General features: G+C 34.0%; 1 protein-coding gene across 8 annotated transcripts in view; it reads left to right on the top strand.

Annotated features, from left to right (window-relative positions):
* NAALADL2 (N-acetylated alpha-linked acidic dipeptidase like 2) overlaps positions 1-27,806 on the top strand; it is a 1,337,824-nt gene that overhangs the window by 407,827 nt on the left and 902,191 nt on the right. Inside the window, exon 1 of one of the 8 annotated variants that reach the window (XM_079155137.1) lies at positions 902-5,091. The exons of 6 other annotated variants lie outside the window; for them this stretch is intronic. In XM_079155137.1, the coding sequence (XP_079011263.1) occupies positions 5,049-5,091 (43 nt within the window). In that variant the 5' untranslated portion in view covers positions 902-5,048. Of the gene's footprint in view, positions 1-901; positions 5,092-9,222; positions 10,814-27,806 lie in introns of those variants that run through there. One more of the 8 variants, XM_079155136.1, reaches the window with a different exon arrangement.

The raw sequence follows: 27,806 nt of genomic DNA, 5'->3' as shown, positions 1-27,806 counted from the left end.
GAAAAAAGGTGACAGAATTACAAGTTTAGTTAGGAGTATCTAAAAGGATAGTTTTACCTTCAAGTCAATCCTAAGACAATGCACTGTGTAGGCCTTCCTTATTTTGAGTAACTCTTTTTTATATTCATGTGTCTAGAAATGTAAATATGATTATGTGTATATTATATATTCAGATGCTTACAGTATTCCTGAGGATGTTAGGCTTTGAGAGAGGAGTTAAATAGGCTAGAAAGTTAATGCAGAATAAAGAGCCACTGGGATGGAAAATCATGGTGATAACATATTAACATTATTGGCTGTAGGCTGAAGGACTAATGAACATGTAAGCTTGGAAACTGTATGATTGCTATGCTTTAGGAAGATCACTCTGGAGGATGTAGAGAGGATAAATTAGAAGAAAGAGAGTTTTCATTTGGGGAGTATCTTGACAATAGACAATAATGGCCTCACTTAACAGAAATGAGGAATTAGAAAGGGATGAACTTCTATGACACAGGAGGCACAGAATAGAATGACTATTTAGAAAATGTGAGGGTAGAGCCAAGAATATTTCCTAAACATCTGCCTAGAGTAACTAGGTAGATGATAATACCCAGATTCAGAAAAGGGTGGTAGAATATTTTGGGTTGGTATTTCTTTTTTTTTTTTTATTATTGTAAACAAATGGGATACAACTTGTTTCTCTGGTTGTACATGAAGTAGAGGCATATCATTTGTGTAATCATACATTTACATAGGGTAATGGTGTTTGGTTCATTCTGTTACTTTTTCCTCCCCACCCCCACCTCTCTTTTCCCTCTATACAGTCCCTCCTTCCTCCATTCTTGCCTCCATTGGGGTTGGTATTTCTAAGCATGAGAAAATATTAATATTAATTAATTAATTAATATTAATTAATCTCTACCCATTTTTTTATACTATATACTTTGTTCCTTCCTTTTTTTTTGAATACCCAGCGGTCTTCTTTCTGGTAGGTCTTATAGCTATTTAGCATCTTTGAAAATCAGGCAACCCCCACCTAGGAATTCTTGGCTACAAATAACCAATAGAACTTCCAATTTCAATGAAGAATCTGGATTCTAGAAAACTAGATGATGAAATGCCTAAGTCCAACACCATATCAGGTTAACTTCATCATTTAAAAACCATTGACTTTATTTTGACCAAGAAAGAAAATTTCTTAAAGTAGCTTTAAATCAGAAAATTTTGTGATGAATTCACAACATTTGAACACATTTTTTTCCATTTGGTGTGGTTGGACAGGCTTGAGGGCTTGAATGGGGGTAATAATGAGAAAGATTCCTATTACTTACCTGACACAATGTTGAACATTTAACTATTATCACATTTAATTTTTTTTTTATAACATTGTTACTTAGCTTCTTCTCAGATCTGGAACAGATTGAAATAGTTTGAACAACTAAAGTAGGACTGAATAGGAACTATATTTGCTTTACTCTAAAATGCAGGAAATAAATAGTATTGGAAGATGCACTTGAAAAGAGAGCACATCAGCTTAATTTTTGGAACTTTAATCTTAACAATCTATCCTGGTAGCTGAGCATAGAGTTTCCCTTCAACTATTGGGATTTTTGGCACATTGGTCCCAGTCTCTCAGTAGCAAATATTTTGACTTCTGCTCAAATACTGTCTTTTTCCCCCCATTACTGGGATGCTTTACTACTGAGTTACATTTTCTAGGCTTTGTTATTTATTATTTTGATATAATATCTTGCTAAATTGGCCTCAAACTTATGATCCTCTTGCCTCAGTCCCCAGAGTAGCTAAAATTATAGATGTGTGCCACCATGCCGGGCTCTAATAATGTCTTGAAGGATTATGGTTATGTTTCAATCCTTTTCTATTCAATCTTGTATTTTTCCTTTCCTTTCCGTGGTTTTAATGACGTTACAGCCTATGGTTTTCATGAAATTAAACGAGTCTGGCATTTTTCATACCAGATGTAACATACATGTGATGCCAGTGTTTGGAACTTGGTAAACATGGTTCATAATTTTCTTCAAATTTTCACACATTCTTCCTTGAAAACCAGAACTAAATAACAATAATTAGTTCTATAACTAACCACACAGGTTTAACCTATGACATTATTCTTTTTTTCTCCATATATAGTTTATAGGTAAGACCTTCAACCTGATTGATGAATGATAGTATTTATAATATTCTCCTTTACCCTTTCTCTTCTTGAATTTCATATTGTTGGGAACAAAGATAGGAAACATGGTTGTACATATTATTTTCCATTGTGCCATTTAGGTTTAAAATACATTCAATGATTTTTACAGAAATGATTTAGAATGCATATGGAGGACCCATTCATTTTGAGCCTTTCAAGACTAAGAGAATTTTCTTGATAATTTATATAATTACATCATTTTCCTTCTCAGCATTCACTGACACTGTTCTGGGTAATGCCACCAATGCCTTTTGTTTTGGTGGTGGTGGTAGTGGTAGGGCATGAGTATGTGTGAAATTAATGCATAAACATTTTGTTTTATATTTTTCCCATTTACTTCTGCCTTGAACTCTTTTTTGGAACATTTCACTATTGTCCTCATCTCTTATATCCTTTTCCTTCTAACTTTTAGGTTTTTTGCTCTTGAAGGTAAATCTACCTACTTCCTCCATCTCTTCATTTTGAAGTTTGTAATTATTGTCTTCTGGAACAACCTCTGTCATCTTCTTTAGAAGCTATTTGCTATCTTTCTTTTCTCTGAGACCCTCTAGTTCAGCCTTTCTGATGAGGGCAATTTTATTCATCGTTGGAACAGCTGGAGAAGGTGTACTGTGTACAAGGGACTGTGCTAGCTGCTAGGGTGTAGCGCTGAACACTGGGGTTGTGACATAATAGGATGCCAGGACAGAAATAATTAAGCAGTACTTACAAAGCAATATGGCAAGAGTCATGGAAAAGTGAAAAGTTTAGAGTTGTTAAAGAGACATCTGGGAACAACTAGAAGGACCTTAATCTAAACCAGACTCAAGAAGAATTTCTGCATATGAGTTAGTCAGGCAAAGAGGAAATGAAGAAATTTCCTAGTCATGTATAAAACTTTCTGGTTATATATTTCTGAAACCTCCTGGAAAAAGTTCCCCAGGTACGTAAGAAGACTTAGAAGGGGAGAGATAGAGTATGTGTGCGTGGCACTTCATTAGTATTGTAAATGGTTCACCATAACTGAATTTATATTATTTGCTGTGGATCTACAAAAACTCTTGTGGTTTCTGGTGTTTATGTCTTTGTAATTTTTCTTGGCTCAAGAATAGAACTTCTGTACTCTACGTTCATTATAACTTCCCAGATGCCATAAGTCCTAATTCAGCTGGTAGATAATGGGTGCTTTATTACTGTTATTGACTAATTTTAGGTGCCTGGGGCAGATATGTAAATATACTTCCAAGTTTGTCATAATGAGTGAGGATTGACATGTGTGTTGCTTCTCTTATGGGGAAGTCAGAATGTGATGATTATAGTGTTATATTGGCAAACATTCAATTTCAGGTTACTTTTGGTAAAGTATGTAGCATAGTTTATATGTTATAGTATGTAATTGGCCTAGGCAAAGGAGTAGTCTTTTCTGAAACACATCACAACCTGGGTTATAAATCAGAGACTCCTGGATAATTTTGAAATGGTTTTCCATAATATATTGTGAAGCTTCTTTATATTACAGAAGAGGAACTGAGACCCAGAGAGGTAATAAATAAAATTTATGTTGATTTTTTTAAAGTTATGCTTACTTTTATTTCTGGCACTTCTGAGAAAAACTGTTCTAGCTGTTTGCCTTTCCTGTTGTTTATTTAATTTGTGTGATCAGCTTTTGCATTAATAAACTAGCAAACATGGTATACAAATTATTGCAAATAAAAAACTGAAGAACTACTACTAAGGGTAGAGTTTGAGACTTAACTTGTCTTGCAAAAGCCAAGAGTTGAGGAATTCTAGAGGGGGAAAGTGGAGATTTTCTATTTATTGTTGTAGGTGTTTTATGGTAGACAAAACTTAAACAAATCACCTTAATTTTGTGATCTTCTGTCACATAAAAATTAATATTCAGAGATAAATCTCCAATTCATGTTTGTTTTTTGCTAGAGATTATTTTTGTTTGAGGCATAACAGTTAGTCTAATTTAATATTCACCATGTTCCTATGCAAATATCAGTATTCTCCTTTTATGAATTAGGATGTTGAGATACTCCAAGATCAGAGTGTATGATCACACTGAGTTAATAAATAGCACAGCTGATGTCAGAGCATAGTCCATGCCGTCAGTGCTCCGAGAGCTTTGCATACTTTCTTCTTATTGGAAAAAGACAGAATGAAGGAGAGAAGAAAGAAGACAAAGGAAGAACAGAAAGAGGGGGAAAGAGAAAATGCTGCTTGTTTTATATTTATTATTCATCATTCACAATGTTTAGGACAGGTCATGCATTATTGTTTTTAATCCTTATACTAATCTTCTGAAATGGATATTATTCCCCCTTATAGCCAGGAAACTGATTCTCAAACAAATTATAGTCACACAGTAAGAATTAGAGACCTTGAAAGCTGCATGGACTCCCAGACTGTTATTTCCCTATATTAAAAAAATAAAATAAAAAAGGATGTTGAATAATTTAGTTAAATTTTATTTAATTTCTCTAAGAGAAACCAGAGAACCAAAATTCTGACTCTGAAGCCCAGTGTGTTGGTCATATCAACACCCTTTCAGAAAAAAACATCAGTATGTCTCTGGACTGAAGTGAAAGTACGGAATTAAAAGTTAATATCAAAACTGAAACAAAGCCACGTTTTGTGAAGCACACATTAATAGGAGTACACTGGATCAAAGGATGTGATCTCACTTCATAGTCAAACAGGTCCTGCAAGCCCAGGTAACACGGGAAGCAGAATGGTAATTATTCACAGAAGAAAGCAGGTAGTATAGTGTTACAATACTACAGTGGAAAGTCAGAAGGTCACAAAGCTTGCAGGGTAACTGACACAACTTGAAACTGCTTGGCTTCCATTAAAAAGAAATAGCAAAATGGGAGAGAATCAAGCAAGCTTGCCTAATACATCTTTGCAAGGTAAGTGCCAACAGCCTGTGAAATGTTCCCAGTCAGAAATTTAAGCGGTGTTGATAGCTGTGTGTGTGTGTGTTTGTGTGAGTGTGTATGCGTGCACACACACGCAAGCACATATGCCCCTGCCGTTTTTCCAGGTGTTCTTCCAGGGTGGGGAAAGGAGGTTGGGGTTGTTGATTGAGAACACGAAAGCTGTCTGTGTTGTGTCCAGTAACTCCACCAACGGAGAATCATAAGTTCAGTGGAAAGTAAGAAAAATCTTTTAATCTCCAATGTAATGCTGGAGAAATGGTGCAACCAACTTCCAATGTGTTTTCACGTTGAACCTTCTCCAACATTAGCAAACTGTTGATTTTTGTCTCTACCTGTGCAATTTTTACTTGTAATCAAGTGTTGCTATCTCTGGGGTATACCCACTAAGTGTCCTTGTAATTAATATAACCCCTTTTCAAAGAGAGAAAACAGGAGCTCAGGGGAGAGCTTATCAGTTAGGGAAAGCGGTTTATTTTACAAGTCTTACTTAATCAGATACCTTTGTCCTTTGAAGGGATTGGCTTTGTTGACACTGACTTGACAGGCATCTATAGTTAGGCTTGCTGGAAACATGCAAGGCAGTTCACATATTTTGCTTTTATGAGTGAGAAAAGTTCTCTTAAAAAAAATAGAAAATGGACCTAATGATTATTGATTGCAATGATTTCTGGTAGTCTTCTTTCTTGTAAATTATTTACCACCTTTATAAATGAAATTTTGGTCAAGACATATTGCTAATAATTTACTTAATGTTTACATTTTGTTTAATTATGTTCTTGTGAAACTGCAAACAATTTGACCCCAAGAAAAATATGTAAATTATGCAGTTTTCCATTAAGTGCAAATAATAAAAAATATAACTACACCTATATTACCATTTCAGAATGGTAATCAGATAATTGTAGGTGTATCTGATCATAAAATTATTTCATCTACTTTATTGTTTAGTTATTGTTTTCTTTCATTTCTTTTAGTCTTTACATTTGCTTAAGGATCCCAGAATCTTATTTTTGTCTCTGTGTGAGATGCTATTATAAATCATTTTTACATAAAAGATTAATAGAGAAGATCATTTCATGAATTTCATCAAAGAGAAACAACATAATAAAAGGATCATTTAGCATAATTCATAATTTATTTGTATGCTTTTTATGAACCAAATGATATCATGATAGTACATGATTATAACGTATTCCTTTTGTATCTGTAATATTTTTCCTTGGAATAGCATATGAGAAGAACCTAGGTTTCTAGGAATGTTCATATAGTAATGATTTTGTATAAAATGCATGTAACTGGAAACCATCGGAATAGCTTGTCCTAGGCTGTATTGGGGAATTACCTATCTGTGTTTAGGGATTGAAATAGACCAAGGAGTAAACAGACCTCTTCCCTCTTCCCTTATCATCCTTCTTTGTGTTGGGATCATGGGTGATATTTATTTCTTATATTGGAGTCCTAGAATGTGTATAGACATTTTTTTTCTTTTGATCTGTCACTTTTATGCATGTTAGGTTCCTGGCAACAGTTATGTCCTACTGTATAAACGTAACTTTCCCTTTCTCATATCCACATATATGTATAAGAATGTCACTACTTTCAGAATTAATAATCAACATATGAGAAAAACATGCACAAAATTTAATTTAAAATAAATGCTATAGTATATAATTTTAGTGCCATGTTTAAGTTAGGGGATCATGTGCCTGTGTCTGTAAGACATCTGTAAGGAACACTTGTGAGATCAGTTCTATCCTGTGTGTTTTCTTTTGTGTACTCTGTGAGAACTTTTCAGTAAGGAATGTGTTGTTCTCTTCTGATCTTATCTGAGTTGAACTGTATCCTCGGTCACTCTACAAATAGTTCAGCTCTGTCCTCTTGGAGTATTGAAATGCTTTAATTCTAGATGAATTTGCATTAAGATTATAAAGAGACTATTAATCAGATGAGAGTTGAGAAATGAACATACTTTGGTTGTTGTTTTTAAATGATATCTAAATCTTAAAATTATTAAGGAACGCACTGGGAGAATAATTTACACTTTTTTGTGTGTATAAAGGTAAAAAATTTGGATATGCTTGTGTAATGACTTATAAAAGAAATCAAATATAACCTGGAGTTGTCATTTGGAGAATTCACTAATATCATTTTGTTCATTGTGTAATACCCTGTTTTATATCTGAAATTGTTTCAAAATGTTCAATGTAAATGAAAAAGGGGTTTTAAATGTTGAATTTTGCTTTTTACTTAATAGCACTTATAAAAAAGTATGATGGTCTTTGAAATGATATTAATTATTATCAATTTTACCTACAAATGGATGTTCTGTTAAAATAACTGTGCTCAAATACTATGCTTTATACATTCAATATATGAATGATTGACTTGTATAATTCAGCTATGAGGATATCATATTATCATTAAATTATCATATATATTATCATTGGAACTCCATCTTATGCTTTGGATAATGATTTTTCTAAAACTATTTATCTAGTTATCTTGATTCACTGTACCATCTCTAGTTAAAATTTGGAGGGCATTATGGTCTGAATGTGACCCTCCAAATTCATTTGTTGGAACTTAATCCCCAAAGCAATTGTACTGGAAGATGGGACCTTTGGGAGGTGTTCAGGTTATGAGGCTTTTGCCTTCATAAATGGATTAAGACTGCTTTAGAAAGGGCTTGTGGGAGTAGATGTGCTCACTCTTGCCCTTCTACCTTCTGTCATGTGAGGATGCAGCAAGAAGGCCCACATTACCCAAGTGTAGTGGCACATACCTGTAATCCCAGCAATTGGGAGGGAGGCTGAGGCGGGAGGATAGTGAATTCAAAGCCAACCTCAGCAACTAGGTAAGACCCTGTCTCTAAATAAAATTTAAAAAGTTCTGTGTATATGACTCAGTGTTTCAGGCCCCCTGGATTCAATCCCTAGTACGAAAAAAAAAAAAAAAGCCTACACCAGATGCTGGTATCAGATGCTGATACCTTGATCTTGGACTTCCTAGCCTCCCAAACTGTAAAAAATAAATTTCTGTTTATTACCTGGTCTGTGGTATTCTGTTTGAGCAGAAAAAAACAGTCTAAGACAGAGGGCCAACATAGAATTGCTAAAGATTATTCATTTTGGTGCTATTCCTGTATGTGACTGAACTACTTAATATATCCAAGTACCTGGTTGCACAGTGCCCTTGTTATGGAGTCCATGTACTAATAACAATGCTAATGTTTTCATTAGCATTGAGAACCCATTTTTCCCTAATGAAAATGAAGTTGATCCAAGGCTATCTTTAGCATAATGTGAACAGATCTCAGTTATCCCTTCAAATATAAAAAGCAGCCTCTCTCTTTCAGATCCAATGTAACCCCACAGAGAAATTAAGATGTACATGAAGATTTATAATATTATCTGGATCCATAAAACAGTTATTTAGGGGAAGACAATGTAAAAATTATTTTTCCAATCTTTGAAAATACAAATAAAATATATAAATAATCTAACTAGTGCTTTCTAAGCATTGTTGAAGAAAGGAAAGAAGAATTATTTCCTCGTGTAACATGTGCAAACTGGTTTATACCACCAAGTGCTCTGTGTCAGTCTGTAATAGGAGCAGAGGGCTGTGGCTTAGATGATACAGAAGGCAGCCACCTTTCAAACATGCAGCCACCTAGATAAGCTTTACTCTAAGATTTTTCCAGAGCTGCCTTCTTAACCTCTTTTTATTCCCAGGATGAACAAATATTTTCTATTTGTCCTAGTGTTCTTATTAGCCAGCATGGAATGTCCTAGTCAGGATATTTTTAAAAAAGGAAATAATCTTTTATCATGCAGCTATGTATCTTACCTACCGAGTCCTTCCTATCTCAGGAACAGTCACTAGCAACTTTTTTTTTTTTTTTTTTTTTTTTTCTGTTTTCTTTCTCTCTTTGCATTTTCAGTCAAAAAATGTACAAAGTCACCTACCACTTTTTAAAGAATACAATTTATTACTTCACCCTTGGGATTATTTGAATTAAAAGAAAAAAAGTATTTCTGAATTCTCACAAGCTGGAGAAAACTTGTGAGAAGAGATGACCTTAAGTTTGGGGGGAGGGGGCAGTGAGGAGGGTGGGTCTCCTCTGTTCCTCTGGGCTGTTCAACACATATTAGGTACTCAGGCTGCCTACACAGCATCTGCAGGGATGTTTTTGAACATTTCTGATTAAAAAAAAAAAAAAAAAAAATTCCCTCAGTTCTTCTTTCTGTTTTATTTATTTTATTTTTATTTTTATTTTATTTTTGGTACTAGGGATTGAACCCAGGGGTGCTTTACCACAGAGTTACATCCCCAGCACTTTTTTGAACATCTTTTATTTGTGACAGGGTTTAGCTAAGTTGCTTAAGACCTCACTAGGTTTCTGAGACTGGCCTTAAACTTGTGATCCTCCTGCCTCAGCCACTGGATTATAGGTGTGTGCCACTGCACCTGAATCTTCTTCCTCATCTAGCTCTAGGAAATCACTACTCTAAAGGCTACAAAAGCATAGGACTCAGTTGAAAAAACAAATGTTGCAAGTGTAGAAAAGTTGGCTAGCCCCTGGGAAGGCAGTGCCAGCACTCGATTGCAATCAGCAGGAGAGATTCTTTACCAACCGACTGAAGGAGAATTTGACTGTCAGAGGAAGGAAAATAACTGGAGAATATTAATATTTTCAAGTTAGGAGAGAGCTTAGAGGTCCTCAAGTTTAATGTCTTTACATGATAAGATACCAAAAAAAGCAGAGATCCTATGAAGTTAAGAAAATTCTCTTTGGTTTTATAGAAGCAGCTGCCAGAACTCAGGTCTCCACCCCAGGCACCCAGAGCCTGTAATTTTATGGAAGAATGTGGCACAGTATTTTCTAGAGGCATTTGCTTTCTGATTTCGTAAAGGGAAACCAGTCCTATAAGTATTTTCCCTATTGACATCTTCCGTTTCTGTGGTCATGACCATGAAAGCATTGTCTAGTGTTCAGTTAGGCTATTGTGGGACTGGTCTATCCAGGCTGTGTTGTCTTTTGACTATATAGAGGTCATATTGGCTTTTAAGACATTTAGTTTCATTACAACCAGGGGTCAGTTGAAAATTCATATGTACATGCATAGAATTGTTTTATGATAATCTTACAAAATGTTATGCTTTATTGTGTATGGCTACTAAAAGGAAAACAAAATCTGGGTAGGAAGGTGCCTTCGTGTCTGTACTTCTAAGTTGCGGCCTGAGGGTAGCAGTACTGTATGTTCCAACCTGTTATACTGGTTTGGTGTGCATGTTTACTTTCTGTGGTGGGAAAAATATCTCTGCATTCATCAAGGTAAACCATGCCTGTGAGTGCCTTGAAATCTTTCTGGAACCCAAAGAGCACTTACCCATTTGTGAATCTTCTAGCCTATAGACCTTAAACAGCATTTTCAGCTGAGAGAAGTGCAAGGAGCTCTTGTTTAGCCTATCAGTTCCATGAGAAGGAAAGCTTCCAGCACCCCTTTGAGATAGGTTTGAACACTTGAGGACCTGCGGCATTTTGGAGTTGAAATTTAGGCATTGCAGTAACAGAGCATTTTGGAGTTGTGGCTTTCAGAAGCTTTGCTGGAGAGGTCTCATAAGCTAAGAGCAAATTCGAGCATGTTTGGAGCAAGTAAAATTCTGAAAATGACAAAGCATGAAATCCCAGGTGAGTCTGACCTAAACATATGGGTTAGGCAAAGGTTCATGTGAAGATGGCTTGAGAAATTCACGCAGGCACAAGAGAGAATTCCTGGAGCAGGGAAATGAGAGTAAAAAATGAAATCCAAAGTAAAACATGATAAATACTTACTGAAATCAATATATAACTGAGCTGAAGAGCTCTTTTGTTCTTTGTCTTTATCAATGAAAATAGCATCTTTCCTTTATGAGAAATAAAACAAGTGATGTATTTAAATGGAACATGAGATAAAACTGGTTAATAATGTGGTACTTGTTTAAAACCTGCTCTTGGGGGAAAAGACAGCTCAAACATTTTGAAATATAGAGCTTGTTGCTGGACTTTTAGTTTGAAAGGCATGGTTAATCCCCTTTTATTTAAATGATATTTCATGTTGCTGAAAGTGTTTCAAAGGAAAATATTTTAAGTTTCAGTTAAAGTTACTGTACAGCCTTGATGAAAAGGTGATACATACCTGTAAGATGCCATGTTTGTTTAATCATTATGATTAATAATGGTATTAAAATATTTCCATGTATTTAAAAGGTTGGATCCTTCTTTGAATCTGATGCTTTTTCTTAAAGGAATGGAACAAAAGGTGCAGCATTAATCTGATGATTATATGTGTATAAACACCATGTAATTATTACATTGTATGCTCTCCTCTGAATTTTGGAAAGAGTTTAAACAAATTTAGCTAATTGAGTAGGATAGTGAGCCAGCCTTCTTTTTATCACAGTTTATTTTGGGAGGATTATTGACCAAGCATGTACTTGACTTATTAGAAAGTAGCACACTTGATATGTAAGTAAAGGAAAAATGGGCAACTGACAATATTGCAAAGAAATGTCATTAGGATGAAAACACATAAAAGGGCATTGAGTTGATCCCTTGAGCTTCTAATCTCTCATCAGGAACTGTATGTGTGAACAGTTTTATTTGACAGGACTATTTTGTGGCTCTATTGATAGATACATTTAGCCATCTACACATTTGAATATTTTAGAAGGTGCTTTCATAAATGATGTTTAGACATTTATATTGGATAGCAATCTATCTATCCTCTTTAAACCTCTGATCAGTGTAATGCAGGTTTTATATTGTATATTTTAAAAAGTAGTGTGACTTAGAAGGTAATAGAATTTCATCTACTAAAACAGTACAAAAGAGAAACTCTTTGAAAAATCAACTGCCAAATTTAAGGCAACGCACAATAAACATGCAAAAGGTGTGAAAGTCCAACGCAATTAAATTTGCTGAGTATCTTGGTACTGGGGTGAATGATTGATTTTGAGAACTGATTAAACTCTAGAAGTCAATTCCATCTCTGTGATTCCTTTATTTTCTCAAAAATGACTTCCTCTGAAAATAGAACATGAGACACACGAAAAATTGAAGGGTCACTGTATTTTATTTTCCTCCTTGTTTATGGACTTTTAATGCAATCACAAACAAGTCCCATCTTACATTAAGCTATTGATAAATCTCAAAAAGTTCTTCACCACATCCACATTTCTTAGTGACAGGTTTCTGAGATGAGAAAATCCACTTGGCCACAAAAGGTGAAAGTTGCTTCCTCTCTCACTGACTATTGGTTGTTTTAAAACCACAGATAAGCAAGACATTATAAAGGAATCTAAGAATTTATATAGTTTCATAGAGGAAATATTATTTGAACTGACTCTGTCAACTTGACAAATTAGAATAAGTGGCTAGATGGAGAGTCTCTCCTGACCAAAAGAGCCTCAGAGACAAGGCACAGAAATTATGTCTGTCCATCTAGTTGCTTGCCATATTTTCCTCTCTTATTAGAAACAAAAATGATTTTTTAAAAAATCCTATTTTGAAATAGGCTAAAAGTAAGAAAACATAATAGCAAATAAGTTCAAAATTATATGATAGTTAAAATTCATATACAAAATATATGCTGCAACATCCTGAGAAACTATAAAACAGGTCACGAATTTGCTTTGAAGCTCCATAGAGGCCAAAAGAAAGTAAGAAGCTGGTTTCAAAATCCGTAGTGTCCAAGTGGTATGAAAATGTTCAGAAGAGGCACAGATTTCTTGATGAAACATGAAATCGAAGTCAAAATGGTTTTTAAACCTTACCAAAATGGAAAACTTATTAGGTGATAAGAATAAAAACAAAGAAGAGTTATACAGAGAAGAAAAGTAATATTATTTAATTCATCTCAGAATCTATCATCTCAAAATCTGGATGATTTTCTTTTGAGTTTTAAAAGCACTTTCTTAACAGATTATTTATCAGGAAAAGTTATGTAGAAAAAATTTAAATATACAATAAATCTGAAAATAAGAAAGGAAAAGACAAAACAATAATTAAGAAATATGAACTTGGGCTAAGGGTGTATTTCAGTGATAGAACATTTGTGTAACTTGTACTTATATGTACAAAACCCTGGGTTCAATTCCTAGCATGCAAGGAGAAAAAAAATAACTATAAGATCCAAGAATATGCATGATTTAAAACTTTAGAACATAAAGACAGAAAATTTAAAAAATTTTAAGTCTATGATATACCCAGTTGTCTCCCCTGGAGTTCCTCTTAAATTTTATGTAGGGGTTGCTCATTCATTTTGACTAATGAAGAGTTCAGTACAGTCACTGTGGCAGATATGTGTTTACGTGAGAGAGGATAAAGAGTAAGAAGAGCACATTGGCACTAATAATAAAGACATTAATCATTTGTGATCTTCAGATTGAATTAGGTAATGATTTTCCATAGAGCTAAATAGGAATTTGGGGCAGGGGGAGAGAATTTAATAATAAAATAGTAATGCTTTCATTCTTGAGTCTGATTTTTCATCAATTTGAGGATTATATTTTATGTCATTTCCAGTCTTCCATTTGACCTATGTGGATTTTTTTTGAGCAACATTTTTTTTAAGATTAGAAAACCAATAATATTGCTTATATTTCTAATAATTAGTTAAGTATAAGTCATATTATTTATCATAATATGCATGTGATTTAGTAAAATTCTGTAGTAACATTGGTACGTAAACCATAGAATATTCTAGAAAAATAGTCTTCATATGAAATTGAATTTAGCTAAGTCGATAATCACACTAAAAAAGGAAATAGCTAGTAAATTGGATGTTAATTTCAGGCAGAAATGTACAAAGGTTATTTAAATCTGACAAAAATTTTTCCATCTCTTTTCCTCCAAAAATACACCAAGCTGAACCCCTATCCATGTATACTGGTTGTTCCTGCTGAACCTCCTATGTACATTCCTTCTGTCATTCACTTACCAGATTAATATTTCAGTGAAACATTGTCTAGCTTCTCAAACTGAAGCAGCCAGTATATGTTAATGTGTGATTTTAATTTTTGTACTATCTTACCATGAGCCGTTTTCCTTTTTGCATATTTTATTTCATACTCCCTGCATAAAATGTTCTCCCACAATGAAAGACCATAGCAGGAATGTTTATTGCGGTATTTCTATTGCCTAGAACCTTAGCTAACACATAATATGATTTCAACAAGTTTAAAGTTTTATATCCTCAGAAAAAGCAAACATAAAATCATAGTGTTATTCCTGTCTATCCAATTTACATTTATTCAAACATGAAAATTAGTTGAGCATAAAGTAGCAGCAATTAACATGATCAATACAAAACAAAAAAAATTAACTAAAAATAAACCATTGTCAAATAAAAATTCTCTTAAAATTGAAAAAGCATGTCCTATAAGAATAATAGATGACACATAATCCCTTTATTCTAAGAAATTGGAAGTACTGCTTTGTTGTTCAGAATTAAAGAATGCCTCCTTATTTGCTCAGGTTTTGTAATGCAGTGATTCTGGTGGAGGTTACCTAGATGAGTTCTCACCAATGCAAAAATTGTAAGTGGAGGATAAATCTGATACCTTTACCTTTGGATATGTTCTTTTTCAGATATATTTTGTTTGTGAATCATCTAAATATTAATGTCTTTATTTATTATGATCTCTTTTACCTGATCTAGACATGAAAGAGAGTGACCCTTGCCTTTGATAAATTCTTAGTTATGTGATTATTTATTTTTGTGTGTATTGAGCATATGGTCCTCACTGGGTGATTGTGAGGATTAAAATAATGTACCTTGAACACTGTAGCAGTCTGTGGCACTTGGTAAACACTTAGGTGTTTTCCTCTATCACCCACTGCCGCCATCATCATCGTTATTTAAACTTTGAACTTTGTCCTCATCATTGTCTATCATCTCATAATGATGAAGAACTAAATCCAAGTAGTGATGGTGGGACTTGAAGACAATAAATACATTTGAGAAATGCTTGAGGTTAGATTGGCCTTTGCTAGCATGGAGTGAGGAAGGAGGGGAAAAAATGTAAAAACTTTGAGGTTTCTGGCTTAGATGAGAGAGAATAAAATTCTTCACTGATTTAGAGAATGTCAGGTGGTGAAGAGTTTAGGGAAGAGAAATATAATGAGACTGCTTTCAATAAAATTATGCTGAACTGCAAGTGAAGTCTTTTGATAAAAATGGTCAGGATTTAAATTGTAAAAAAATGAGGTTAGTCCTTGGGAAAGAGAACTAGCATCAAATTGAAGATTGGCAATTTTTAAGATGTAAGTGGTAGATGACACTGTGGACAGCTGAGATAGGTAGAAGGATACAAGAATAGGTAGAAGAGCCAGAAGATAAGAAAACAGATGACAGAGTTTAAAGTTGGAGCAGAAATGAGAGAAACTTATATGGGTTCACAGGCAAGAGAGAAGATTCACCTGACAGTTTTCAGGGAAATACATGTGTTATGGTTTGGATGTGAGGTGTCCCCCAAAAGTTCACATGTGATACAAGGCAAGAAGGTTCAGAGGAGAAGTGATTGGGTTATAAGAGTCTTATCCCAATCAGTGATTTAATCCTCTGATAGGGATTAACTGAGTGGTAACTAAAGTGGAAGGATGTGGCTAGAGGAGATGGGAATTAGGGTCATGGCTCTGGGATATGTATCTGAAGAGTGGACACTCTCTCTCTGCTTCCTGATTGCAATGTGAGCTGTTTCCCTCTGCCACACTCTTCCAGCATGATGTTCAATCTGACGTTAAACCCAGAGGAATGGAGCAAGCCTTCTATGGACTAAGACTTCTGAAACCATGAGTCCTCAAATAAACTTTTCCTCCTTTACAATTGTTCTGGTAAGATCTTTTAGTGACAACAGTGAAACAGCTGACAAAAACAACATGGTAGGAATTTCCATATTAGGAGTGTGAAAAATATCAAATGACAAAATAGTCAAGTAGCTAGAATTTGGAGATCCTAACCTGGAATTAGGGTGAGACATGAGGAAGAATGCAATAAAATAATTTGGAAAATAATCAGAAATGAGATAAAAGAGGAAGACACAATTGTAGAGTCCAGCTGTAAGGAGCTTAAAGTAATAAAGTGATATAATGAAGCCCTGGGAAACGAACAGAGTCAGGGAATAGGAGAAAGAAGAATGTACTTACATAACACTAATTTTGTGAAGTAAATACAATTTGCTCTTTTCACAAATGAGAAAACTGAATTTCAGTGAGGGAGAGAATGACGGTGCTAAAATAGAAGGGACAAGTCAGGAGAAGAAGTTGGATCACTAGAGTATCTTTAAAGAAATAAAGTACAGTTTTCTCTTTCTAGAAGGAAAAAGTGGGTATAATGACAAATTTGCTGAGTTACAAAGAAAAGTGGGTGATGGAACTCCTGCCAAGGGGCCCGTATCTTTGTAGTAAAGGATGCTTTTATCCAGCCCAGAGTTAGGGCGGGGCTCTGTGTGAAGTGTGGAATCCATGAGAGAAAAATAAAAGGATTGGCCAGCAGCAAAAGCAGTGGAGTTTGTGTCAGTGAACGTGGAAAAGCAACAGGAAAAAAATGTAGGTGATTATTATGCCATTTTTCAGAGTTGTGAGTGAGCTTATAGAAGAGAGTGTGCGTGAGGTGTTACTGGTGTCTCTTCTTATTTAGCTAGAGATTTTTACTTTAGAATACTCTCACTTTACCATGTGACACCACCCACAGAAGCCTATTCAAGCCAGTCATCTTCGGATAGTATGCCACTGGACTATAATACTACAGAGAGTGTATTTCATTCTAAATCCATCGAGCCTTTTGGAGAACAGTGGAGCACCTGGGCTTCACTACACATAAATTTTTATATGTTATCTTCTCATCTTTGTAACACTAGAAAAGCATCTGTCTACACTACTGTTCATTTAGCATGGATGTGACGGACCTATGAGATTTTGGGTTGGTAAGGACCCAATTCCATTTGACTGTGTTTGAAAAAAGCAAAATAAGGTTGGCATTAATATTTACCTACTCAAAGATTTTGAGACCCATTGATGTTTGCCATTAGGGTTTGTGTCTTTCTGTTATGACTACCATCATTGATAACAGTGATAATAAACAAAAAATGCAATTAGGAACTTACTAAATGCCAATAAGAGGCAGAGTTAAAATGTAAATCTAGATGTATTTCACTCTTTTGCATCTCCATCATTTTATTTTCCAGGTACACCATTTTAAAAGAACTACCATTAAAACTAACATAGACAATCCCAAGAGAATATATAAAATATTTATCATTTATTTGGATATGCAAAAGTTATTAAAATTTATTACTGAAAATACAATATTTTATCAACATTCCACTATTCTGCTAATATATCTGCTTTTCTCTTTGTACTTATTTTACAAAAATTCACTTAACTTCATGAATACACATAGTGCTTTCCATGTGGGTAAATCAGGATTCCTCTTGTTCTACCTATCCTTACGCCCTTATGACTTTTCCATCATACCTACATTCCTGGCACTTTTATTGAAGGTGATAAAGCTCTGAAGAAGTAGTTTGAAGTAAATGGGTTCTACTAAATTCAAGAATGTTTTGACCATTAACCTTCAGTTTGAAGTTTTAGGTGACCACAAACTAATCTTAAGGAGTATAGATTTACCTCTGTAAAATACACCTTAAAGAGGTTTTTAAACAATTGATGCTTTGCTGATGCTATGGATATTTCCTCTTCAGTGTTTCTAACTTAACAAATTACATGTAAAAGCCATAAACTCCTTTATATTATCCATAAACATAATAAAAAATGTTACACCACATAACTTTGACTTAGTCAATAATTCCAAGCTTAGCCTTAGGGTTTGAAGAGAAAATTATTCCTCTTACACATTTTAATTATGCTATAAACTTTGGGAATAGCTATTGATCTTCAGCATCTGGCGTCAAAGTTTTTCCTTTCTTGTTCTGTAGCCAGTGAAAGTTTGTCATGTGGGCTAAAAATGAAGAATTCCAGAGGAGTTTAAAGTGGTATATGTACAAAAAGGACATTTTGTTGTATTTGAGTACTTAAATGTTAAGAGAATTAAAGATCATCGCCTCTAAATATCTTTCTGCAGGAAATTAGAAATCCACATTTGAGTTAAGAAATATATTGCCTCATTTTAAATAAAAGATACTTTCTAGAGGCACTCAACGATCTCTAAAATTTTAATACAGAAATGGGAGGGCCTAAGAAGAAAGTCTTTTATTAAAAAATGGCATGCCTTTTGAGGTTCTTAAGAGCTTATATAGTGCAAAAATAATATTGTTACTATTTTTAGTGACTGCTTGTCATTAAAGTGATTATTTCACAGATTCTCATCCTTCAATCAGGAATATGTGTAAAACCCTTATTGTTAGAATTAACATATCTAGTATCTATGATAATGATTACAATGATAGTAAGAATAGTTACTGTCTGCTGCCCTTACTAGATGATATATTTACTACAAACATGCCTGATTTAAGCATCACACCCATCTGGTGAGAACTGTCCCTCATTTTCCTTTCTATTGAGGCTCCTCAGATTATATAGGAACTAAATAGCAGAATTGGGATTCAAACCCAAGGCTCTGACTCATAATCACAGTCTTAAATAAGTATAGGCTCCCTTAGTATCTCCTTTCAGCAAACTGGAAACTCAACTTTAGAGTGTTTAACTGAAGTTTATACAATAAATTTAAATGTACCAAATTTAGTATTATGCGTATTTGTTCATTGTGCTAGTGAGTATTCTGTCACTGTGACAAAATATGTAAAATAATCAGTCTTTAAGGAAGAAAGGCTTATTTCAACCCATAGTTTTGGAGGATTTTAGTCTATGGTCCGTTGGCTCTGTTGCTTTTGAGCTGATAGCAAGGCAAGCACATTGCAGTGGAGGTGGGTGTTGGAGCAGCTGCTTACCTCACAGAACCTGGGAGACAAAGAAAGAAAGAAGAGCCAGGCACCCAATGACCATCTTTAAGGACCCCTCCCCAAAGATTGAAGACTTACCGATAGGCTCCACTTCTTAAAGATTCTACCACCTTCCAATAGCACCAAACTGAAGACCAAAACCCTTAACACACAGTCCTTTGGGTGGAATTTCAGATCCAAACTATAGCATTTATTTAACAAATATTGATTGAGATACAATTATGTATCAGGCATATTATTAGAAGCCACTGAAGCTAAATTCAAGGAGACATGAACCACAGCCACTCATAGTTTACCAAGGGAGACATTACATTGTAATGTAAAAAAGGAAAAAAAAAAAAACATATACATATGTGAATAAATAATAAATATATAGATTTGTATAGATATAAATAAAATGTTTCATGTAGCTTTAGAATTCCTTGATAAACATCTGTAATTGCTCCCTCTTGAATTTTCAGAATCTAATTAAAGGTATGGTAATTTAACTTTGATACTGTGATGTCTCCTTTGGTCACTTTGGTGAACTCAGTAGCCTTTATAACCACAGCTATTAGAGATACTATTTTGAGAGCCTCATCAGGGAGTCAGTATGGATTTTTCTTGCAATAGGGCATTCCCTACCTCCTCACAGTGGGAGCTAATGAGTAGTAATTTTCACCCATTTCTTCCCCTACCATTTCCTCTTGACCTGCCATGTAATTAAGTCCATTGGCTAAAGAATCTGTTGAACATTTCAGGTACAGTGGTCCCTCGGTATCTGAGAGAGATTGGTTCCAGTACCCCCTGTGGAAACCAAAATCTCAGATGTTCAAGTGGCTTATTTAAAATGGCTTAATATTTGCATATAACCTATGCACATCAGCCCTTACATTTTAAGTCACTGCTAGCTTACTTATAATATCTAATGCAAGTAAATGCTGTATAAAACAGTATCATGCAGTATTATTTAGATAATGTGACAAGAAATAAAAGTTCGTACACATCAATAAAGATGTGATTTATTTTTCACATCTTTGATTTATGGTTGTTTGAATCCACTGAAGTGGAACTTGTGAATACAAAAGACTGAATGTATACAATGCTCTTAGCAGTAGTTATGAATGCAGTGGTATGCATTTGTTAATTTAGTTTTACATAATGAATTAATCTAAAACTATTTTATTTGTTTTTGAAATATATAAATCTATATATTTTGTTTTACAGAGAAGTGCAAGATTTTCCAACTATTTTAGTTTGGGGTCTGCCATTCAGCTTTCATTGAAGCTTTTACACATGTCACAGATATAATCTAGTAAATATGGATTATTGTCACTCAATTTGTAAATATTTCAGTATGTAAGTGAAATTTGCAAACTCCAAATTTTTTTTTTGTTTTAACCTTGAACATCTTGTCTGACATGATTTTTGTCTCCCATCCATATTATAACATTCTCCAAAGATATATATTCAGGATTTTGTAAAATAATGTGCCTTAGCTTGTTGAGTACTTTTGAATACACAGTACTCATGGGATGTAGACATTTTATAAAAATTTAGTTTTCTTTTGTTGTGGTATTGGCAATTAAATCCAAGGCCTCACACAAGTTAAGTAACCACTCTCCCACTGAGCTCCATCCCCAGCCCTAACATTTTTTAGCCAGGTATGGTGCTACATGCCTGTAATCCCAGCTATGGAAAAAAGCAAGAAGACTGCAAGTTCAGGATTAACCTAGCTGAGTCCTGACCCATTAAAAATAAACAAATAAAAATATTTGAGGATGTAGTTTGGTGGTGAGGCCTTGGGTTCAATTCCCAGGACCACACACACACACAATATATATATATATAAATTATATATATATTATATATATAAATATATATAAGTTGTATATTTATACAAGTATATATAAATATATATATATATATATTTTTTTTTTTTTACACCTTGAAAAGGAGGGATAGGCCAAGTACAGTGGCTCATGCTTGTAATCCCAGTGGCTCGGAGGCTGAAGCAAAACAATCAGAAGTTCAAAGTCAGCCTCAGCAACTTAGCGAGGTCTCAGGTAACTTAGAGAAACCCAGTCTCAAAATTAAAAGAAATAATAATAATAAAAATAAAAAGGGCTAGAGATGTGGCTTAGTGGTTAAATGCCCCTGGATTCAATCTGTGATGCCAAAATAAAATAAAGGTGGCATGGGAAACCTATTATGCACAAATTACTGGTCATGGGAATTTAAGTCACCACATTTTATTGTTATAACAATATCTAAAGATATTACTAGTTTTTAAGTTATAATAAGTGTGGGAGTCATCCTTCCTGAAAGCAAATAGTAAAAAGAAGAAAATTCAAGCAGAATAGGTTATATTTGGTTAAACCTAAAAAAAAAAAAAAAGTATTCTCCCATCAAATAAATAGAAAGAGTATTTCAGGGATAAGAAACTAGGTAAACAAAGTCATGCTGGCATGACTCTTGTCTGGAGAATTCTGAGTGTTAATTCATAGTGCATGCCTAGCAAACTTTAGACTCCTGGAGTGCTGACTTTGTTTTTTCTAGGATAGGACAAAGCTTGATTCCAGCCCACCAATTATAGTAGTTATAAGGCTAGCTAAATTTTAAACAGAGTAGATGGCATTATGCTATTTTGACTTCATATCAGTCCATGCATGTTTATGTAGTAAGGGCTTTGTGTCCATTCACCAGATTGCACATGAATATTTGTGCATGTGCTATAGATGTTAGTCACCTTTTCCATGAGCTGCTTTTATGGAAAGCAACAGATTCTCTTCACAAGTTTGCTCGTATGTTAGAAGTGAATACCAATGCCTTTTGACCCCAGACTTTCCTATGGATACTTGCATAGTGGACAAGAAGGCAGCATGGGGATTTCCTAGCCCCCTTTCCTGGCAAATTGACAGGTTGCATCGCAGCAGGTGCACAGCAAAGCAATTAAGAATGTACAGGGTGACAAAACGTGTGTTATGACTGCAGGCATTTTATGTGAATGACATGTCATGGCAAGTATTGGTCTCAAGAGCTTATACCTAAGGCTCTGGGGTGTGAGGGCAATCTGTATGCATATGAAAGCATAAAGTGAATTCTCAAGGAAAAATAACCTTTACTGGAAATCTTGACATGAACCAAGTACATTGCAATTCAAGTTAGATATTTTGCTACCTAAATATTTTACAAATGTCTTATTTATATGATAAGATGCAATAAGCATCTGTCTTGGATGATGTGATTTTTTTTACTACTAAATATCTTATTTGGCTGCCAGGAGGACAGGAAGAGCTGGTTTGTTAAAATTTATGATTGGATGAAAAAAGCCAACACCATCTTTAAGAACACATTTAGCTCTTGGTATCAATCTGTCTGCTCTTGGGATGTCTGACTTTACACATGAAAAAATTTAATATGAGCATCCATGTATTGCTCACAAATTTTCTGAACAACCAAAAAGCAGGAGTGAAAAAATAGATTTTGGATGGTAGATAAAATGGTTTATCACTCATGCAAACCAATATTTGTGTAGAAATTTGAGGAGTTATGGACTTCCCAGAAACTCCTTTATGGATCACCAGTTGATGGGCCTAAATTAAAGATTTTTGTATTCATGTACATTTTTAGAGAGGCAGAGTTTACAGAGTTCATTAGATTTTCAAAGTAATCCACAATTCCAACAGCATTAAGGTGATTTCTAAAGTCCTTTCTACATCCAAAATTGTGTGATTCACTTGACATCCTTATACATTCCTGTTGATATGTTATTTTTCTTCCAAAAAGAAGTATACCTTATTTTCTAAGAAAAAAAATGTGAATGTGTCCCTTTATTTATGACTAAAGGAACTATAATTTTCAGTATCAACATTATAATACGAAGGGATTTTCTGCATTTTAGATCAGCATTCAAAGTCAATTTCAAATTAAAGTTTCATATTGACAACAAGGGTAAAAATAGATTGTGATTTGCCTAATTTTTATTTTACATGGACTGTTAAAACTAAATGTGAAAGTGACATTGGTGTTTCAAATACATAAGTAAATGCTTATTTCTATAAATAAAAATACCTCTATAGTACTTATATTAATACTCTAATTTTTAAAAAAAATTCCCTATAACTAATAAAAATAGACAAAAGAGAAATTTGGATTTTTTAGGGGAAATAAGTACATTTTGGGAATATTACAAAAACCTAATATTTTAGTCAGCTTTCTTTTCGTTATGCATATCATAATGCATAGTTTGAATTTATTTTATGTTATCAGATATTAGAATTTTAGCAGAATAATACAGTTTGCACAAAAATATACAAAGAATCTTGTCTCTTCATTTTTGTACTTGCTGAGTTAGAAAAGGATACTGAGTAAGATTTGAACTCTTAATTCTAACCCTCCATCAGAGCAAAACAATGAGAGTGAGGACTTATAAAAAAATTCAGAGTAGTTAAGGTTTTTAATTTGTTTTTATTTTTCATCTTGTTTGCTGCATTACCTTTCTTCCACCACTAACAACCCTCTATCCCTCTTTCTCCTTTCCACTGTGGAACCTTCTTATAGTGCTTTGGCATAAAACAATGCAATAAAATCCTTCAGTTATAATTATTATTAAATATTTATATTGGGAGAATTTTTATTACAAATGGGAGAGATTTTGTGTGATATCACCTGCTCTGTGCTCTTAAAAAAAAGTTACATAAATGACAGCTGTCAAGATTTTAAGGTTTCTGAAATTTTATTATTCCACACTTCTTAATTTTTCCTCATTCTCTGGGTCACACCTGAAATTCCACAGCTTGAGAGTCTTTATTTTTAAAACAATTCTGTTGACTGTGTTAAATGATGTGTTATCTTCTTCTGCTATATTGAATTTTCATAACCATCAAAAGATGATCTGAATCAAGGCATTTTGGATGAGGGGATGTCTTGTTTGCTGTGTTAACTTGGGCTACTATACAAAAATGCCATAGATTGAGTGGTTTAAACAACAGATATGTATTTCTCACAGTTGTGGAGGTTAAAAAGTCCAAGATCAAGGCTTTAACAGATTCAGATCATAGGGAGGAATCTCCTTTTGGCTTGATGATGTTCACTTCTTGCTTTGGCCTCATCTGGAGAAAAAGCTGTGGTCCCTCTTTCTCTTCTTCTAAGTGCACTAATTCCATCATGGGATGCCCCCTCCTCTATCATAACCTCATATCTGAAGAGCCACTTCCAAATACTGCCTCTTGAACCTAGCCAGCTAAAACTGCTTCAAATTGCAAAATAAGAATTTTGAGGGAAGATAAACATTCAGTCCATAATAGGAGCCATTCTAATAATATATTTTGACTCTTAGGTAAGTTTCAGTTCTATTTTCATGTATTTTGCATCCATGTACTTGTTCCTTTTTCCCTTTTCTCCACAAAACATTAGAGCTCAGTAATTCAGTACAGCAGTTAACAAATGTATGCTTCTGGTCAATGTATTCTCAGAAATTAATTAAATTGGTTCTTCTGTTATCTCTAATTGAATCCTCCTTTCATAAATAAGTGTATGGAGTAGATAGAAATTTCCTCAGTCTTTGCTTATTTCTCTACTCTGTCAATTTCAAGCATCCAAAGAAGTCTCCCCTGTGTCCCTTAAAAGCCCTAAACATTATTTTGAATACAACCATTTAGTTCCAGGAATTTTATTACCTTTCAGATTTCTTATTTTAGGATTCACTGAATATTATTTCTACTCAGTTTTGCAAATACATTTTCCTTTCGTTAATGAGCTATAGTGGTATGCATAACTATCTTAAAGTATTTATGGATTAGAATATTTAAGTAGAACTGCAAAGGAGAAATATTAAGACCTATAGATGGTAGCTACAAGCCAACTAATGTTAACTGAATATAAGGAAGAACTTTTCTATAATTTAAAGATGGCATGATTTTTCCTTGTAATAAAATATAGTAGTCCACTATCATAAGAGTGTAAATTCCTTTTTAATAGATACAGTAATTATAACTTTAATAACCTGTAGTTAGGGGTGATAAAGAGGATTTTCATATAGTTAAATATGATGCTCTTTTAGGGTACTTCTGAAAACAAGAGCACACTTTTCAAATATTAGATTTCTATGTATAAATTTGACATGAAATGAACTTGAACAAGAGCACAAGTGATAAACTGGACCCATCAAAGATGGTTACTTATTGTCTTATTTTGAAAGGGCTTTGCAATTAAATCTGAATACATAATAAAGTGATAAATGTTTAGCACAATCTAACAAGATGTAAACGAATTTCACAAGGTACTTAGAGGAAAAACTGTTATGATTAATCGTGAACTCAACATGCAGTGAATTATTGATTGGCAATTTGAAACTCAAATGAAAGATTTCTATATATTAGTTGATAAGGTTGTTTTTTTTCCAAGTAAAGCCCTACCCACCACATACAGTTTATTGAATCTAGTAGTTGAGATTTGGCCAATCTTGCAAATTAGTATCTTTGAGAAAAGTTATGGCCTATCCAGCTAAAACTTAAATTCCCCATGACAGCATGTTGCTATAAAAGCTCCCAACATTGCAAAATCTAATGCTTTGAATTGAGTTTTTAAAAGCATCTTAATTTTTACATTTTTGCTTTCTGATATTCAATGTCTCATGTTACTCTGCACCTAGTCTTTGGTAATTGTTATTTAATCCATTAATGGGAATGAAATGGTTTTCTAGCACCCTTGGAAATTTTCTTTTTGGTAGTAAGCTCAGTATCTCTTCTGCTTCTCTTTTCATTTTTCCCTGTACACTGCAGAATGAGAGGTTATTTCTGATTTTTCCTTACTCCTCTTTCTATTATTCAGTAACGACATCACATTTGATGTCTGGCACTCTTACTCATAATTAATGTACTTCAGAAGATGCATGAGAGAGGGGAGGGGAAGCCAGGAAGATTAAAGAGGGTGCATGTAATTGTCCTCTTTTGTAAAAGAAAGCATAAAGCAAAGAATTGAACCCAGAGCACCAGTGCCATGCTCTCTTGCAGAACTTCTGAGGCCTTCAATATTTGGATACAATCTTTGTCACTATCTTTCTTCGAACTCAGCAATTGAATGTAGCTAAAATTATTGTATGTAGCTATCTGTGAGATTTTTCAGCACAGAAGACAAAATACTGTTTTTATTAAGTTTGTAGAATTATAAAAAACATTTCACAACACAAGTAGAGCCTTCAAGGTGTTTATTTTTTTACCCAAATATATTTCCTTCTATATTTACTTTATTCCTCTTTGTTAATGTGGCATGGAGAATAAGATAAGTCTATTTTATTAAAGAACAAGTCGACTATAGACTCTTTTAATTGCATAGATAAAGAAACCCAGTTTCACTCCCTCTTAATCTTGTCAGCACCATATAGATTTCCTAGTTAATTCCCTCCATTGTAGATCTACACATTATAGTCTTCTTATCTAAAGACAGAAAAAAAGCAGCTTCTTATTTTCAATGAACTTGTCTTTATATGTGTGTATATTCTTAAGTGGTTTCTGGTTACATAGTATACCTTTAAATTTTTTTCAATATTTTTGATCTTTTTTCTCTTAAGGCAAATGCTTCATTCATAATTTTTAAATATAAATTATTTTTTTGCATAAATTTTGAGTTTCAATGTATTCTTATAAATTTAGTATTATATTTCATATGATTGGCTGCTTCAAAAGAATTTTTAAATTTACACTTATACATTCAAGTGAATAAAAGATTATTCAGAATTTTCTTGGACTCACTTCTCTTTCCAAATACAGTCTTATTTTTGTTCTCCTCCTGTGGTAAAATAATTGTCTTTATTTCTCTTCTCCTATTCAAATAATTGCCTTTATTTCTCTTCTCCTATTTAATCGTAAGCCCACTTTCCACAGGTATTTTGTCCATCCATTCACCAAAACTGCTCTTATCAAGGACACTAATTATCATCATGCTCCTAAATCCATTAGTAAATTTTTAGTTCTTGTCCTACTTGACCTATGAACAGCATTTGACCGTATTGATCTCTTCCTCCTTGTAGATACTGTGCTTTCTTGGTTTTTCATCTTTACTACTCACTCTTTGCCAATCTTCTTTGCTATTTTATTTGCTTATGCCTGCTCTCTGAATGTTGAATTGCCCCCCGATTTGTCTCTGTCCTTATCTCTCTCTTCCATTCCTCCTTAGTGATCTCCTATCAACTCTATGTTAATGGCACTCCATTTTCCATTCACTCCTGACTTTAAAACACTGGCCAATTAAATGCTCACCATCTCAGTGTGGATATTTAATAACCATCAGCAACTATGCTGCCTTTCCTATAGTCTCACCTAGACATACTCTGGTATTCCACTGTTCAGTTGGAAGTTATTACAGTTCCCCCTGCCCATTGCTCAGGCTAAAAACATAACAAAATCTTTTTCACAGCCTACATTTAGTCCATGGGAAATTGTAATATCTCTTCCTTCAAATATATCCAGAATTTGACTGCTTCTCATCACTCCCACTAAGAGCACCCTGGTCTCAGTCACCATTTATTTTCAACATCTTACTGGTGCCCTAACTAGTTACCCTATTTCTGTCCTTGCCCATCTCACAGTTTGTTCTCAACACAACTGTGGAGGTCATCTTAGCTTATGCCTGGGATAGTCCTTCTTTTCAGCTTTAAAGTAATTCTTCCCTTTGCCTAGAATATTTCTCCCACATTTGGCTTACTTATCTCTTTCACATTCTTTCAGTCTTTGGTCTAATGC

The sequence above is a fragment of the Sciurus vulgaris genome (assembly GCF_902686455.1).
Source record: "Sciurus vulgaris genome assembly, chromosome: 10".
Lineage (NCBI taxonomy): Eukaryota > Metazoa > Chordata > Mammalia > Rodentia > Sciuridae > Sciurus > Sciurus vulgaris.
This window is presented reverse-complemented; position numbering and strand designations above follow the sequence as displayed.